Source organism: Biomphalaria glabrata, chromosome 9 (genome assembly GCF_947242115.1).
Source record: "Biomphalaria glabrata chromosome 9, xgBioGlab47.1, whole genome shotgun sequence".
NCBI classification, from domain to species: Eukaryota; Metazoa; Mollusca; class Gastropoda; family Planorbidae; genus Biomphalaria; species Biomphalaria glabrata.
This window is the reverse complement of record NC_074719.1, coordinates 2853047-2868215: the sequence shown is the minus strand read 5'-3', so window position 1 is coordinate 2868215 and position 15169 is coordinate 2853047. Positions and strand designations below refer to the sequence as shown.

Genomic DNA, 15169 nt, shown 5'->3' with positions numbered 1-15169 from the left:
AGATGTTGAAACTTGAACTCCTATTTCAACCACAGATCATAAATTGGCATTGCACCAATATGAAGAAAGATACTTGTATGTACATAAACAGTCTATTTAAAAAGTTAAGATGCTTGGAGTTTCTCACTTAAAGAAATTTGTTTCGTTTGCATTTAAAAAGTAGGAATCATGTTAGGAAGAAGTAACCTAAAAAAAAAATAATTTTTTTTTCAAATCAATTTATGAAGCTGGTGTGGTCTCTACTACCGGGTATTGGTCTCTACTACCGGGTATTGGTCTCTACTACCGGGTATTGGTCTCTACTACCGGTATCTCATTCTACTTCTTGTAAGACTGCATTATTCCCAGTGAGCTTGCATAGTCAAAGTTCTTTTATCATCAGTCTTGCTGCTCATTGGACAGTGAAGGAAATGTTGATGTGTTCGTATGTCTGCTAATGGACCAATCGTAAACAAACACCACTTAGCCACGTGATAATATTGATAAAACAATGAAAAAAATATTATATTTTGTATAGAGGATATAGAGAATCACGTGGCTAAATGGTGTTTGTTTACAATTGGTGAATGAGGTCCATTGATTTCATTTTGTTGCTGAATACTGGTACAGGAAATATTTGTGGGAAGCACTGTGGAAATGTATGTTCAAAATAGAAGACACAAGTCAAATTTAATTTAATATTTTGAAAAATTATAATGATCAAACCAGAGTTTTCACAATGTACCAGTATGTGACCAATTAGTTAAGTACTTCTTCCTTAAGATATACCCTATAAATTTAATTTAAATGATGATATTTTTGAAAAGTTATAATGATCAAACCAGAGTTTTCACAGTTTAACCGATTTGGCAGGTACTTATTTTCTAAGAAAATCATTAGAGAATTTTAGAACCCACTCCAGTGTTCGCCATTGAATTTGCAATTTTATAGGAAAAATGTAAACAGTGTTTTTATTTTTAATAAGTTAAAGGCAATTTCAGGGATACGAGTCAAGTTTCTGTTTTGTCCTATAAGTGACAAACTTCATCATTGTGTAGTTCAAATTAGAGCTTGAAGAGACTTTAGAGAATTTGTTTTTGTGGTCCCTCAAGCTGTCAGCCACTAAATTACCATGTCTCATTCTTAATGCTAGAAATTCCTATTTTCCAAAGCTCAAAAACTTGACATTCAGCGACAACTTTCAACCAGTTTATGTAAATACTTGTACACCGCAGTGTGCTAATTGACTTGTATTTGGGTTGGTCAGTTTCATGTTTGAAATCTTCATTGCTCTCTCTTTCTGATTTGCAAACTTGTAAATATATTGATGCAAGCCATTGCTCTAGTAGGTACAGAAATAACTAGATGTATCCATAGATGTATTGCAGGCTAACTGTTGGGGAGAGGGTGTATTTAGAAGAAGTGCTATGATGTTTGTATTAAAACTATTTGACAAGACTGAATGGTGTAGGGTACATGGGAAATTCACTTGTAATCATATTTTCTTAATCAAAATCTTCCATTTTGTTTTTTCTTACAATTGTACATTTCACCAAAATAAGTCATTTCAGTTAGAAATAGAGAAATTAATGGGATCTTATTCTTGCAGTTTGTTTGTTTTGTTTTTTAACTAATGTAAATTGAACTCAACTTTTTGTCATTGACCATTGCATTAATACATATTCAGTTGAATAGATTTTTAAAATGTATTTCATAAAATGTTTTATTTTTTTAGAAAGTAATTTAAATTGTACGTGTAAGTTATGTCAATGTGACAAGTCAATATTTTCTCACAAAAAAAAACAGCAACACAAAGACCAAATATAACAATTGCATAGTTTTTGAATTTGTTTATTTTGTGGGCTAATTCCTTAGTTCTTTTTTTTTTTTAATGTCCTGCTTTGTTTGTGTTTTGGACTGTTACTTTGTTTGGACTATTACTTTTCTTTATACCAATACCTGAGTCTAGATATAAATAACAGCAAAAAAAAAAAGCGAATAGTGTGGACTAAAGTGTCAAAACCCCCCTGTTGACTCTTTGTATCACTTCACAGGAGATGCAAAGTGTAACTCTTCTGGAACTCGTGGGCCAGAATGTGTCACAGTGGTGGGGGCTTTCCAATATAGTTGTAAACAGAATGTACATTTTCCCACCATAGCAACTGATGGGCCAAAGAAGTGTATGTGAGCTCTAGAAATAGATCGTAACTGATATGACTCTCAAATAGTTTCTCTCAGAACAAAATCCAGTCCCTGAACTACTCTTGTGACTTTGAATTGCTTCTACTGACAGGTGAAGGCACAGCTAAATTTGGGAGAAATACATTTGTACAGGTACTCTGATTTCAAACCCCAGCTGCCCATGTGTTGCTGAGACTCTGATTTCAAACCCCAGCTGCCCATGTGTTACTAAGACTCTGATTTCAAACCCCAGCTGCCCATGTGTTACTAAGACTCTGATTTCAAACCCCAGCTGCCCATGTGTTACTAAGACTCTGATTTCAAACCCCAGCTGCCCATGTGTTACTAAGACTCTGATTTCAAACCCCAGCTGCCCATGTGTTACTAAGACTCTGATTTCAAACCTCAGTTGCCCATGTGTTGCTGAGACTCTGATTTCAAACCTCAGTTGCCCATGTGTTACTAAGACTCTGATTTCAAACCTCAGCTGCCCATGTGTTACTAAGACTGATTTCAAACCTCAGCTGCCCATGTGTTGCTTAGATTTTAGGAGTCAACTTTGAAGAAGAATAAAAAGAACCACCAAATTAGGCATTATAAACAATGATATCCCTCATACAACTCAAACCAGGTTGGTGTCAAATGTATTGTTCTAAATCAAAAAGGAAATTTGGTGCATAGACAAAACTTAGATCCAGGACTGTGCTCTTGAAAATAACACCGGGTACAATATGACTCTCATGACAATAAATATTCTGGTTTGATCTTCGGTGTTCCAAGTCTTAATGATTATAAAGAACTTAGGTTAGTTCTTACTGAAGACAAATGGCTTGATGTGGGTGAACACGACACCACACTGTACTAAGGGTATGATTCTGATAATGGTTTGTACATATATATATGAAGAGGTTGACCATTCCAGATTACTTTAATAGGAACAACTATTGTATCAACACTCAACAATAGAGTATAAACTTATCAACAAATACAAAGCTAGGGATCTATCGAGCCATCATCCTCCCTACATTGCTCTATGCCTCAGAAACGTGGACAGTGTACAGAAAACATGCAAAGAAACTGAACCACTTCCACATGACATGTCTAAGTAAAATACTGAATGTCAAATGGCAAGACAAAAATCCCAGATACTGAAGTCCTTCGAAAAGCGGGTTTGCAAAGCATCCACACAATCCTGATGTAGTCCCAGCTGCGATGGGCTGGACACATCTGCAGAATGGAAGACCGCCGCATCCCTAAACGACTCTTGTATGGCCAACTAAGCGAAGGAAAGCGTAGCATAGACCCAGCCATCTGGGAGACAGAGGCACATGACAGAGCATCATGGCGTCGCGCTGTGAAAACTGGCGCACAGGTTGCTGAGGAAAATAGAAAAACGCTGGCAGAACAAAAACGCCAGAAAAGAAAAGCAAGGCCAATGACACTAGCTCCAGCTGGAATACCCTGCCCAGTGTGCGGCCAAACATTCCGGGCTCACATAGGTCTCACCAGCCACATGAGGAGGCATAAAACCCCAGTGCAAAGCCCTCAAACCCCCCCCCCCCTCTTTGGATGACAAAGTGGTCATCATCGAACCACGATGGAGGAACTCTATATATAAACTTATAAGATTTATTTACAGCATGCATGGGTTACACATATAATATAAAATGCACAAGCATAATATATTAGAGAGTATTAAATGTGCCCAGATTACATACCAGCATCCAAGGGCACTTAGACCTAGATTTAATAATGCATTATCTTAAGGATATCATCAAACACCATAGCATTACCCAAAAATATTCAATACACACACAGAAAGAATAATATCTCCTTACTCTAACCATAACAACCATCCACACCCTATTCTCCAACTGACTAGACTGACCACTGGATACCCTATTTATTCCCTTGAAAACTCACAACTAATAAAATAAACAAGCACACACACAATCTCACATCTTACACACCCCTGCTCTTGACAATGATATACAAAAAGACAACAGATTGAAATGTTTTGTTTCAATTAAACGAAATTCATTTTGCAAGAAAGAAAACAATAAGAAAATCCAATTAAAAACATGTTACATTAACACTAAATCTGATGTTTGTGATTCTACTCAGATGTTTGTGATTCTTAATGAATATCATATTAATTATTTCTACTCAAATATTTCTTAACAAGTACTACTTACAACACATTCATGTTTATACAACATCCTAGCGCAATCACTTGAACTTAAATTACATCTTTTTAAAGTTTTAAGAAAAACCTAAACTCATTCCCTCTAAATATTCTTGTAAATAGGCTGTATTCAAAGAAAGAGCAGCTAACTGGTGAGGTTTTGAAGCCGAAACTGTAGCAATACATTAGAAGTTAACTAAAAGTAATGCACTAGAATTTTTAATATACCTTTAAGTTATTTTTAGAGTTGACCAATTCATTATTGCACTCAATAGTTTTTGAAATCTTGTTAGACATTTTTTATTAGAATGATTCTTTTCACATACTGGTATATTTGCATTCAAATTAAACAAGTTGAAAGGTCATGCATGTTTTCAAAAAAGGAAAAAGAATATTAATCAGTCTGACAATATTACATTAAATTTGTGTTGTACAAAAGTGAATACTGTACGATAACAGTGAAGATGAAAAATTCTAACAACATTCACACACGAAACACATACACATTAACAACCAGCGCTTTACGACTTTGACATCAATGTACTTCTCGATGACGACAGCTGATCTCGTAACACTGACAGAAAGTGGGATAAAGGAGTTTTTAAATCTTTCTGTTTTAGTCCTAATGGAAAGGAGACGACCACTTCGTTCAGATCTTATGTAACAGTAGTTTAATGGGTGCAGATTGTCCTTAAGAATCGAGTGTTTTGGAAAGGCATCTTTCATGAAAATTTGAAGATTATGGTTTAATGTTTTATCTAAAATTGCCACTGTTTTATGTACAAAGTATTTTTGACAATGTAAGAGGGATGTGTGATAAGACACTTCTACCGCAATTAATTTTTTTGTTGTTTTTTTTGCTCAAGGTCTGTCAAAAAACTTACATCTAATTCATTTCATTTTGTATCCATGGAAAGCAACTCCCTAAAAATTATAGCACTTTCTACACTTCCCTTCTTGAAACATTTCAAACAATTTAAATCACTTACCGGTACTGGAAAAAGTTTATCATAAAAAGAAATAAAAAATGTTGCTGCCATGCTCATTTGTTTTATTGATCTGAAACAGTGTCTTAGGGCTAAAAACTGAACTTTTTAAACTTGTTTTTGCCGTTGACAGCAGTGATATATTGTTTTACAAATTTTAAAAAAATCTATTGCACGTTGGCAAGTGATTTTGGTAACCATTTCATAATCAGCTGTTCCTGCAGTAAAATGTAGGACAGGGAAAATGTTGCCTATTTATACCACCCAATACTTTAGACAAAAGTTTGAAATGCATTGAAAATTCAAGGAACAAGGAATCAACATTTGAAAAACTGGTAGATGTGATTTAACTAGACTAATAACAACTAGCGAATCCTTAAATTGAAATATTGACTTGCATGTAAATCATATAAATACAAATCTAGCTTTGAACTTTACTGGCATAATGTCATTTTTTTTTGGTAATATATTATTATTTTGGGTGGTTCAAAAAAATGAAAAAAATGTTTTTCATAGGCTTTCCTGGAATATTTGGGCTAAAACTAAATTCCAGGCACTTTCTAGGTTTCCCTGCAATGTGGCATTAATAATCTATATGACTTGACTTAATCCTGTGCACTCCCAGGGGAGCATAGGGCCGCAATCACACCTCTGCACTGAACTTGGTTCTGAGCAGCTTTCTTCATCTGCTCCCATGTCATTCCAGTACCCTCAGCTTCACTGATGACTGACCTCTTCCAGGTTTGCTTGGGTCTGCCCACTTTCCTCTTTCCTTGTGGGTTCCAGTCAAGTGCCAGCCTTGCAACACTGGTAGCTGGTTTTCGCAAGGTGTGTCCTATCCAGCTCCATTTTCGTTTTGTGATGTCTTGGGCTATGGGCTTTTGTCTAGTTTTCTCCCACAAATCGATAGTAGTTATCTTTTCTGGCCACCTAATTCCTAATATACGGCGTAGGCATCTGATAACAAAGATCTGGAACTTTTCCATATTTGTTTTAGTGACTCTCCAAGTTTCTGAACCATATAGAAGGACAGACGTTTGTATTATAGATTCGTATCTTGTTGTGTAGAGATAATGCCTCAGAGCGCCAGATAGTTTGAAGAGTTGAAAAGGCAAACCTGGCTTTATTGATCCGAATTAGTATATCATCGTCAGCTCCGCTATGACTATATACATTTTTTTAATGACAAATTAAAATTTTTGTTTTTTTTCAATCAACTGATATTGTTGTTTTAACTCTCTGTCTCTTGAGCTTCATCATCAGGGTGCTGTGATAGTTCGCATAACAAATCCCTCCACTTTTCCCAGTCAACAGCTGTTCTTAGCAGGATATCAAGAGAGAGGCTGATCCATTCTTTCATGTTATCTAGCCACCTTTTCTTAGGATGACCCTTTCTTCCACTGTACCTTGAAGAATGACCTTTGGAAGCGAGTGTGTCTTACAATATGACCAAACCAGCTCAGCTTTTGTCTCTTCACAATATTGAGTTCTTTCTTTTTGCCAACCAGAGTGTTAACTTATTTTGACTCCTGTGTCTTCTTTTGCTGGTATCCCAGCATTTTTCTGTTACATTTACTCTCAAAGGCTTGGATACTTCTTTCAGCCTGAGTGTTCAGTATCCAACATTTACAACAATACGCAGAGACCACCAGGAAAGAATACCACTTTAATTTTATGGGAAAGCTGATGCTACTCTTTCAGAGTTTCCAGTTTCTCATGGCAGCAGATTTTTTTCTAGAAGTATCATATCATATCATATTTTAATATACCGGTATGGCTTTGATAATATCAATAATATTTTTTATCTATGTTGAGCTCCCTCATCACATGCCATCATTCTGTTAAGAATTATTCTTAGTATTATCTTGCTCTGGCTTCTTGAGTTTTGGCATTGTCTCACGTTTCCTTTCTTCGGCAGTGAAATATTTAATTCTTTTGGCTGTTTTTTCATCCCATATTTTCTGACAGATTGTCTTTCAACTTCTAGTTATATGTAATGCATTTAAAGTTTTGATGGTATTTTATCAATTTCAGGCAACTTGCCACCTTTAAGTGATTTTATTGCTTCCTCTATTTCTGAATCTAGAATCTGAGAATAACTAATAAACTGATTTTTGCCATGAGAGACAGTTAAAAGGATGCATACCTGAATGATCAATTAAAAGCTCATAGAGATTCTAGACAATATTTTTTGTTTTAAAAAAGTAGCATATTACAATAACTTGTTACAAAATGAATACTACTTTTAAAGAAGAGATGTTCAATGTTTTAAAACCTCAACAATGACTTCATTCAGTCATGTCTGTAGTTCTCAGAGGGAGGAAATTAACTAGATTAGACAGCTTTTTACTATAAGGAATCATCTCATTTTGATGATTGAATGAATGCTTTTTTGGCGAAATTGGACATTTAAATAGCTTTTACCTGGATGAATCATCACATGATTGTTTGAATAATAGGAATAAGAGAATTATTTTTTGTTATAAATTCAATATTTCAATGGCTTTTAATCTGAATAAATCATTTCTGCTGTTTTAATTTTGAGGAATGAGTACATTCTTTGTGACAAATTTGACATTTAAATGGCATTTTACCAGAATGAATCAACTCTTGCTGTTTTATTTTTAAGGATTGAGTAAATTTTGATGAAATTTGACATTTAAATGGCTTTTTATCTGTTTAAAATGAATGAATCATCTCATGCTGTTTTAAATTTGAGGACTGATTGAATTCTTTTTGATGAAATTTTACATTTAAATGGCTTTAAACCAGAATGAATCATCTCATGCTTTTTTACATTTGAGGACTGATTGAATTCTTTTTGATGAAATTTTACATTTAAATGGCTTTAAACCAGAATGAATCATCTCATGCTTTTTTACATTTGAGGACTGATTGAATTCTTTTTGACAAATTTTACATTTAAATGGCTTTAAACCAGAATGAATCATCTCATGCTTTTTTACATTTGAGGACTGATTGAATTCTTTTTGACAAATTTTACATTTAAATGGCTTTAAACCAGAATGAATCATCTCATGCTTTTTTAAATTTGAGGACTGATTGAATTCTTTTTGACAAATTTTACATTTAAATGGCTTTAAACCAGAATGATCATCTCATGCTTTTTTAAATTTGAGGACTGATTGAATTCTTTTTGACAAATTTTACATTTAAATGGCTTTAAACCAGAATGAATCATCTCATGCTTTTTTACATTTGAGGACTGATTGAATTCTTTTTGACAAATTTTACATTTAAATGGCTTTAAACCAGAATGAATCATCTCATGCTTTTTTAAATTTGAGGACTGATTGAATTCTTTTTGACAAATTTTACATTTAAATGGCTTTAAACCAGAATGAATCATCTCATGCTTTTTTAAATTTGAGGACTGATTGAATTCTTTTTGACAAATTTTACATTTAAATGGCTTTAAACCAGAATGAATCATCTCATGCTTTTTTAAATTTGAGGACTGATTGAATTCTTTTTGACAAATTTTACATTTAAATGGCTTTAAACCAGAATGAATCATCTCATGCTTTTTTAAATTTGAGGACTGATTGAATTCTTTTTGACAAATTTTACATTTAAATGGCTTTAAACCAGAATGAATCATCTCATGCTTTTTTAAATTTGAGGACTGATTGAATTCTTTTTGACAAATTTTACATTTAAATGGCTTTAAACCAGAATGAATCATCTCATGCTTTTTTAAATTTGAGGACTGATTGAATTCTTTTTGACAAATTTTACATTTAAATGGCTTTAAACCAGAATGAATCATCTCATGCTTTTTTAAATTTGAGGACTGATTGAATTCTTTTTGACAAATTTTACATTTAAATGGCTTTAAACCAGAATGGCGCAGTGGCTGAGCGGTAAAGCGCTTGGCTTCCAAACCGGGGACCGGGGTTCGAATCCTGGTGAAGACTGGGATTTTAATTTTGGGATCTTCGGGCGCCTCTGAGTCCACCCAGCTCTAATGGGTACCTGACATTAGTTAGGGAAAAGTAAAGACGGTTGGTCGTTGTGCTGGCCACATTACACCCTTGTTAACCGTAGGCCACAGAAACAGATGACCTTTACATCATCTGCCCTATAGACCACAAGGTCTGAAAGGGGAACTTTTTTTTTTTTACTAAACCAGAATGAATCATCTCATGCTGCCTTAATTTTGAGGACTGATTGAATTCTTTTTGACAAAACTGACATTTAAATGCCTTTTTACAGGAATGAATCAACTCATGCATTTTTAAAATTGAGGACCTCTTGTATTCTTTTTGACAAATTTGACATTGAAATGGCTTTTTACCAGAATGAATCATCTCATGGTATTTTAAATTTGAGAAGTTAATGAATACTTTTAGACAAATTTGACATTTAAATGGATTTTCACTAGAATGAATCATCTCATGCTTTTTGAAATATGAGAAGTCATGGAATTCTTTTAGACAAATTTGACATTTATATAGCTTACCAAAATGAATATTTTTATGCTGCTTTAAATTAGAAGATTGGCTAAATTCCTTTTCACAAATCTGACATTTATATGGCTTTTTACCAGAATGAATAATTTTATGCTGCTTTAAATGAGAGGATTGGGTAAATTCCTTTTCACAAATTTGACATTTAAATGGCTTTTTACCACTATGAATCATCTCATGCTTTTTTACATTTGAGTAGTCATTGAATTCTTTTAGACAAATTTGACATTTAAATGGCTTTTTACCAGAATGAATCATCTCATGCATTTTTAAACTTGTGGAGGTAATGTATTCTTTTAGACAAATTTGACATTTGAATTTTTTGTGCATTCCACAATGACGTGCCAGGTGAATTTTTAAATTAGGTTTATGAAATATTTGTTTTTGACATAAGTCACACTTAAATGTTTTTCTAGAGCTATGCATTAATCCATGGTTCTTAGAGAATTGCTTTGCAGCAGAAACCAGCTGGAGAGTTCCATTTTCATTTGAACTATTTTGTTCTTCATCTTTAAAGTTTCCAGCATGCCCATCTTTGTTAGGAGAGTTTCTAGGTTTATCTTGGTTGTAAGACATACATCGATTTTGATTTATTTCCTGCTGTGGAGTGAAACAAAAAGAAAGTCACCTAAAACAATTAGTTGAATCAGCGGTTCTCAACCTTTTAGGCTCGGGGACCCCTTTTTACAACCCCCCCATTCTGCCGCAACCCCACCCCCTCCGCATACACACACAGCAATAGAAGAATGGACAAAAACAATTCATTTTTTCGATGGTCTTAGGCGACCCCTGGCAAATCATCAATCGACCCTCAGGTTGAGAACCCCTGAGTTAAATCATTTTATTCTTCTAGAAAACTAATATCACATTATATTAAGCTTTTGAAATGTCCTTGTTATATTCTAACCCTAAGTTTAATGACACACTATCCAATCCTGTGCTTGATATTTGTTAAGTAGTAATTGAATTAATACTAATCTTCTGTAAAACTTTGAATACTTTAATATCCCATATTTTAATCCTTTAATAAAAAGGAGCATACACAATCAGACACATCAATTTGAAAACCAAACAGGCATATGTGATGTTGAGATGCAGCACAATAAACGAAGTGGAAATAAGCAATATTAATTCATAAAACCAAAATGAGATTTTTTTTTTTTCAGGATTGCTGCTTATCTGTATGAATCTGAATTACTATTTTATTACAACTATCTTCTGTTAAGAGGGAACATTAAGAATCAATCTATATTGGCATGTATTATAAATGTATAACTTTAAAATCTAACAAAGTCTCATGTAAATATAAGGGCCTAAATCTTTGTTTGTATACTGCTGTTCACACCTATAGGTTATCAAACATTTTGATATCGTCTTGAGTTAACTTACAAATAATCATAGATTGTATTTAGGACTTTTTTTTTAGCGATAATTATTACGCTATTATCAAGCATTCCTTTTAGGTTTGGCTGGGCAGAGGAATAGATAGTCCTTCAAGTACTAATGGGTACAATATGGCCTAAAATTGTTTTCATGTTCCTAATGTTCCTTCAGAATTATAGATTAATACAGCCTAACCCAAGCCTCCGGAAAGAAGACGTTGGCCAGGGTTCAAGATGACCATTAAGATGACAGTCTAAAGTCTCTCAAAGATCCTGGAAATTGAAAATCCCAGTCTTCCTCAGGATTCGAACCTGGGACCCTTGGTTCACAAACCAAGCACTTCAGCGCTCAGCCACAGCTCCTCTAATTATGAGGATAGCTTTACTGTTTTTTTATTAAACCTGACATTTAAATCAACTATACCGGTATATCAAATAGAACTAATTTTGTAAGACTTAACTTATTATTTTGTTTCATAAGGTTGTTATTGCCAGACATGGCTTTTACATGCAGCTCAGATATTGGGTCTAGCAGAACTGTTATTACTAACAGGAGAAAGGACAAAGGTGAGTAACTGGTGCCTAAACCAGTAAGCATTGCATAAGGGGCTTGTAAGCGTTGCCTGGCTTCCAACCTAGGAGAAGGAAAAGTCTGAATTCAAACCTCTTATGTGTAGCAGCTATACCTAAACATGAGAATAGTCGTCTTTAGTCAAGCCTGAGGAAAAATCAGGAGCCAGCAAAGCTTACGGCAGCTTGACATAGGTAAGTGCTACACCCTGGAAGAACATACCACAATTAATTATAGAAAATTTGTCTTACCTCTGTCTTGTCTGATAAAATGGATTCCCTGGTTTGACCAATGAAGCAACTATCTGATGTCTCTGGATGTAGAGACAATTCTGTCTTCTCATTTTTCATAACTTTGCAGAGATCATTGGTAAAGTCTTGCTTCAAGTCCTCCATCATTGGCATTGAATGCATTTGTTCTTCGTATTTCTTTGTCAATAGAATTGAAGTTCTATATTTAAATCATTTTTAACAGATATTGAGGGGCTATTTATATCAACTCACTCTGTCTGTCTGTCTGTCTGTCTGTACAAGTGTGTACACGTTATTTCTCAAACCCCCCATTTTCGGATCAAGCTGAAACTTCTCACTATTATTTATTGACATAGACAAGACAGGAACCAATTTAAAAAAGTAACCAATTAGACAATTTATTACTGGAAATTATTATTTTGTTAAATATCAACAAAGGAAGCTAATACATCAGCATTCACAAATATGGCTAAATTTGTTGGGTTTAGTCCCCTGAAATAATTGTTAACGCTATTTCTGCCTCCCACATTCTCCTATCAAGTTGATACTTTACAAAATTATTTATTGTACTTAACTAAACATGAAGCAATAAACAAAAATAATCAGTCAATTAATTATTGGTAATAAATTATTTTGTTTGATATCAAATAAGGGAAATAATGTGTACATCATTTGTAAATAGTTTTAAGGATGGAGTTCTTCCCCTTTAGATAAGCTTTGTTTAAAAAAAAATATTAATATTTTGCTTGTTTCAAGAGTCTCATTTATTTAAATAACAACATATAAAAGACACAAAATAATAATTCTTCTTTAATATGAAAAAAAAAAAGACAACACCATTTTTTAAAATTAAGACTAAAAAAAAATCAATTTTTAGTATTAGACATTATATAAAATGTCTCTTACCTGTATCTGTTCTTCTAAACCCAATTTGGAGGTTTGATACATGTAACTGTTGTCTGTCATCTCTGAGTCTAATGACTGTTCTATCTTCTCAATTTTTATGAAATTTTTAAGCTCAGTAAAGTAATCCTTGATGTCATCCATGGTAAAAGTAGTTTCTCAGAGTTTTTATAAGCAAGATTCTTTAACTTTTTTAAAAAAACTTTTTAAGACTTTTGTCAGCTCATGAAGCCAGTTATGTCATAGCACCATAAAAGTGTATGGTTCTTCCAATTACAATAATGGCTACTCCTGTAACAAAAAAAATCAAAGGAAATAGAAAACTTTGATGAAATATAAATGTGTATACTGGTACTAAGTTATAAACTAAGATGAATTTATCTTAATAAAGGTGAGCTTCATCTTTTATCATAATTAATTAAGAAAAGAGGCCAAACACTTTAACCCTCTCATTAAGTTGAAACTGTCACAAACTGCTAATATTTACATTTCTTCTTCTTCATCGTTCTCATTGTTATGTTGGAGTGTTCATATGACTAGACCAATACATGAGATGAACTGCGCAGTGGTTTCCAAATCAGGGAGCTCTCCATATAGTTTTCTTTCTATTGGGGTGATTGGGGGCCAATGTCTTATACGGGCCTCTTGGTAGAGAGAGCAGTTTTGGAGGACGTGGTCGGCATTTTCTGGTGATACTCCACATGGGCAGATTTCACTGGTTCCAATTTTGAGCTTCCGGAACATGTGTTGTCGCATTCTGTTGTGTCCGGTCCTGAGTCGAAAGATTAGACGTTGGTCTTGTCGGGATAGCTTATAGTAAGCATCATCTTTCTTGTGATCTGGATGGGAGCTCGTCCATTTCTCATTTATTTTATCTACGATTAATTTTTTCATTTCTTCTGGATAGAGTGCAGAGTTTACTTGTGAGTTTGTTCTCCCACTCTTGGCGAGTGTGTCAGCCTTCTCATTTCCTGCTAGTTGTATGTGAGCTGGTATCCATTGAATTTACAAAGAGTTAGCAATCGGTTTGTTGAAAAGGTCGTGTGGTGAATCGTGTCATTGAAAAAAAACTAATAATGACGCCAATGTCTTCGATTCCGAAGATTAAGTGCAGTGCTTCACATGACTACGCAAACCCAGTTGTGACAGGTAAAAAGTATTAAGATATAAAAAATCAAGATATAAAAAAATAATTAAAATTTTGGTAATCTAGCGCAACTACCTAATGTATATAATAATACATGTTATATTGTCTATATTTCTATATGATTCTTGATTGTAACATTGTTTAATTCAATGTTATTGAATATTTCAATATTTGAATGATTGTTACGACTTACGGAGTCACGGTACCGGGTAACGCCAGTAATGGTTTTACAAGACATTTAATGTAATGTTACACATGTAATTTAATGTTAATGATACAGTTAATGTATAGTTACTACTACTGAGTACTAGATCTAGATCTAGTAGTAGCTAAGTAGACAGTAGTACTAGTAATGTCACATTTGACTGTGATTTGACATTACTATTACTACTACTAGTGTAATAAGTGTACTAGCTCTACTGAGGACTGAGGTCTACTGAGCTCTAGTACTAGACTCTATTCTCTATAATTAGTATAATAAGTAAGTATTTAGTATTAGATTATTAGAATTAGAATCTAGATCTAACACTAACAGCATCTATTAGTAGACTATTTCTTTTTCAATGCCCCGAGGTCCATCCTGAAATAAACTTTTTTTTTTAATTTTATTTTATAATTGACTCTAATTATTCTAGTAATTAGATCTATAAAGGGTATTAGTTTGTGTATAAATCATTTATTAAATGTATTTGATCTTCTTCTAAGAATATGAAACTATTAAATAATGGTTGATCAGAGTAGTTTGCTCTTGGTTCATAATTTTTTAAACTTTTTTTAGCAACAAAATACAGAAACCACAGACCTATATAAAAATATTGGACCGTCCGTGTTTGTTCCATATAGACTCTAATTGTGTTATGCACATGGTCATCATATTATCACTACTACTGAACCTGTGTTGAGGGGGTCCGTGAGAAACTTAGGGCACGATATGACCTTAATTGTGCCGATATGCCATAAAATCTAAATCTAATTTATTAATAAGAAAATAGGCCACGCACTTAAAATTCTTTCTTATAGATTACAGATAATTGCGTCCTCCAAATTTCATGTCAATCTATTCATGCATAATAATAACGTTGATCAATTACTCT

General features: G+C 33.7%; 1 protein-coding gene across 5 annotated transcripts; it reads right to left on the bottom strand.

The window, feature by feature from the left end:
• Positions 1-1871: 1871 nt before the first annotated feature.
• Positions 1872-14803, bottom strand: LOC106075474 (zinc finger protein 675-like). 5 transcript variants are annotated; one of them, XM_056040509.1, is made up of 4 exons: positions 14609-14803; positions 12932-13219; positions 12026-12202; positions 1872-10421 (listed from the first exon to the last, which is right to left on the bottom strand). In XM_056040509.1, exons 2-4 carry the CDS (start codon positions 13070-13072, stop codon positions 9420-9422), a joined length of 1320 nt encoding a protein of 439 aa, XP_055896484.1. In that variant the 5' UTR covers positions 13073-13219; positions 14609-14803; the 3' UTR covers positions 1872-9419. The 5 variants fall into 5 exon arrangements, with proteins under 5 accessions (XP_055896484.1, XP_055896487.1, XP_055896485.1 ...); XM_056040512.1 differs by having other exon boundaries at positions 1872-10418; XM_056040510.1 differs by lacking the exon at positions 14609-14803 and adding an exon at positions 14269-14573.
• Positions 14804-15169: the final 366 nt, after the last annotated feature.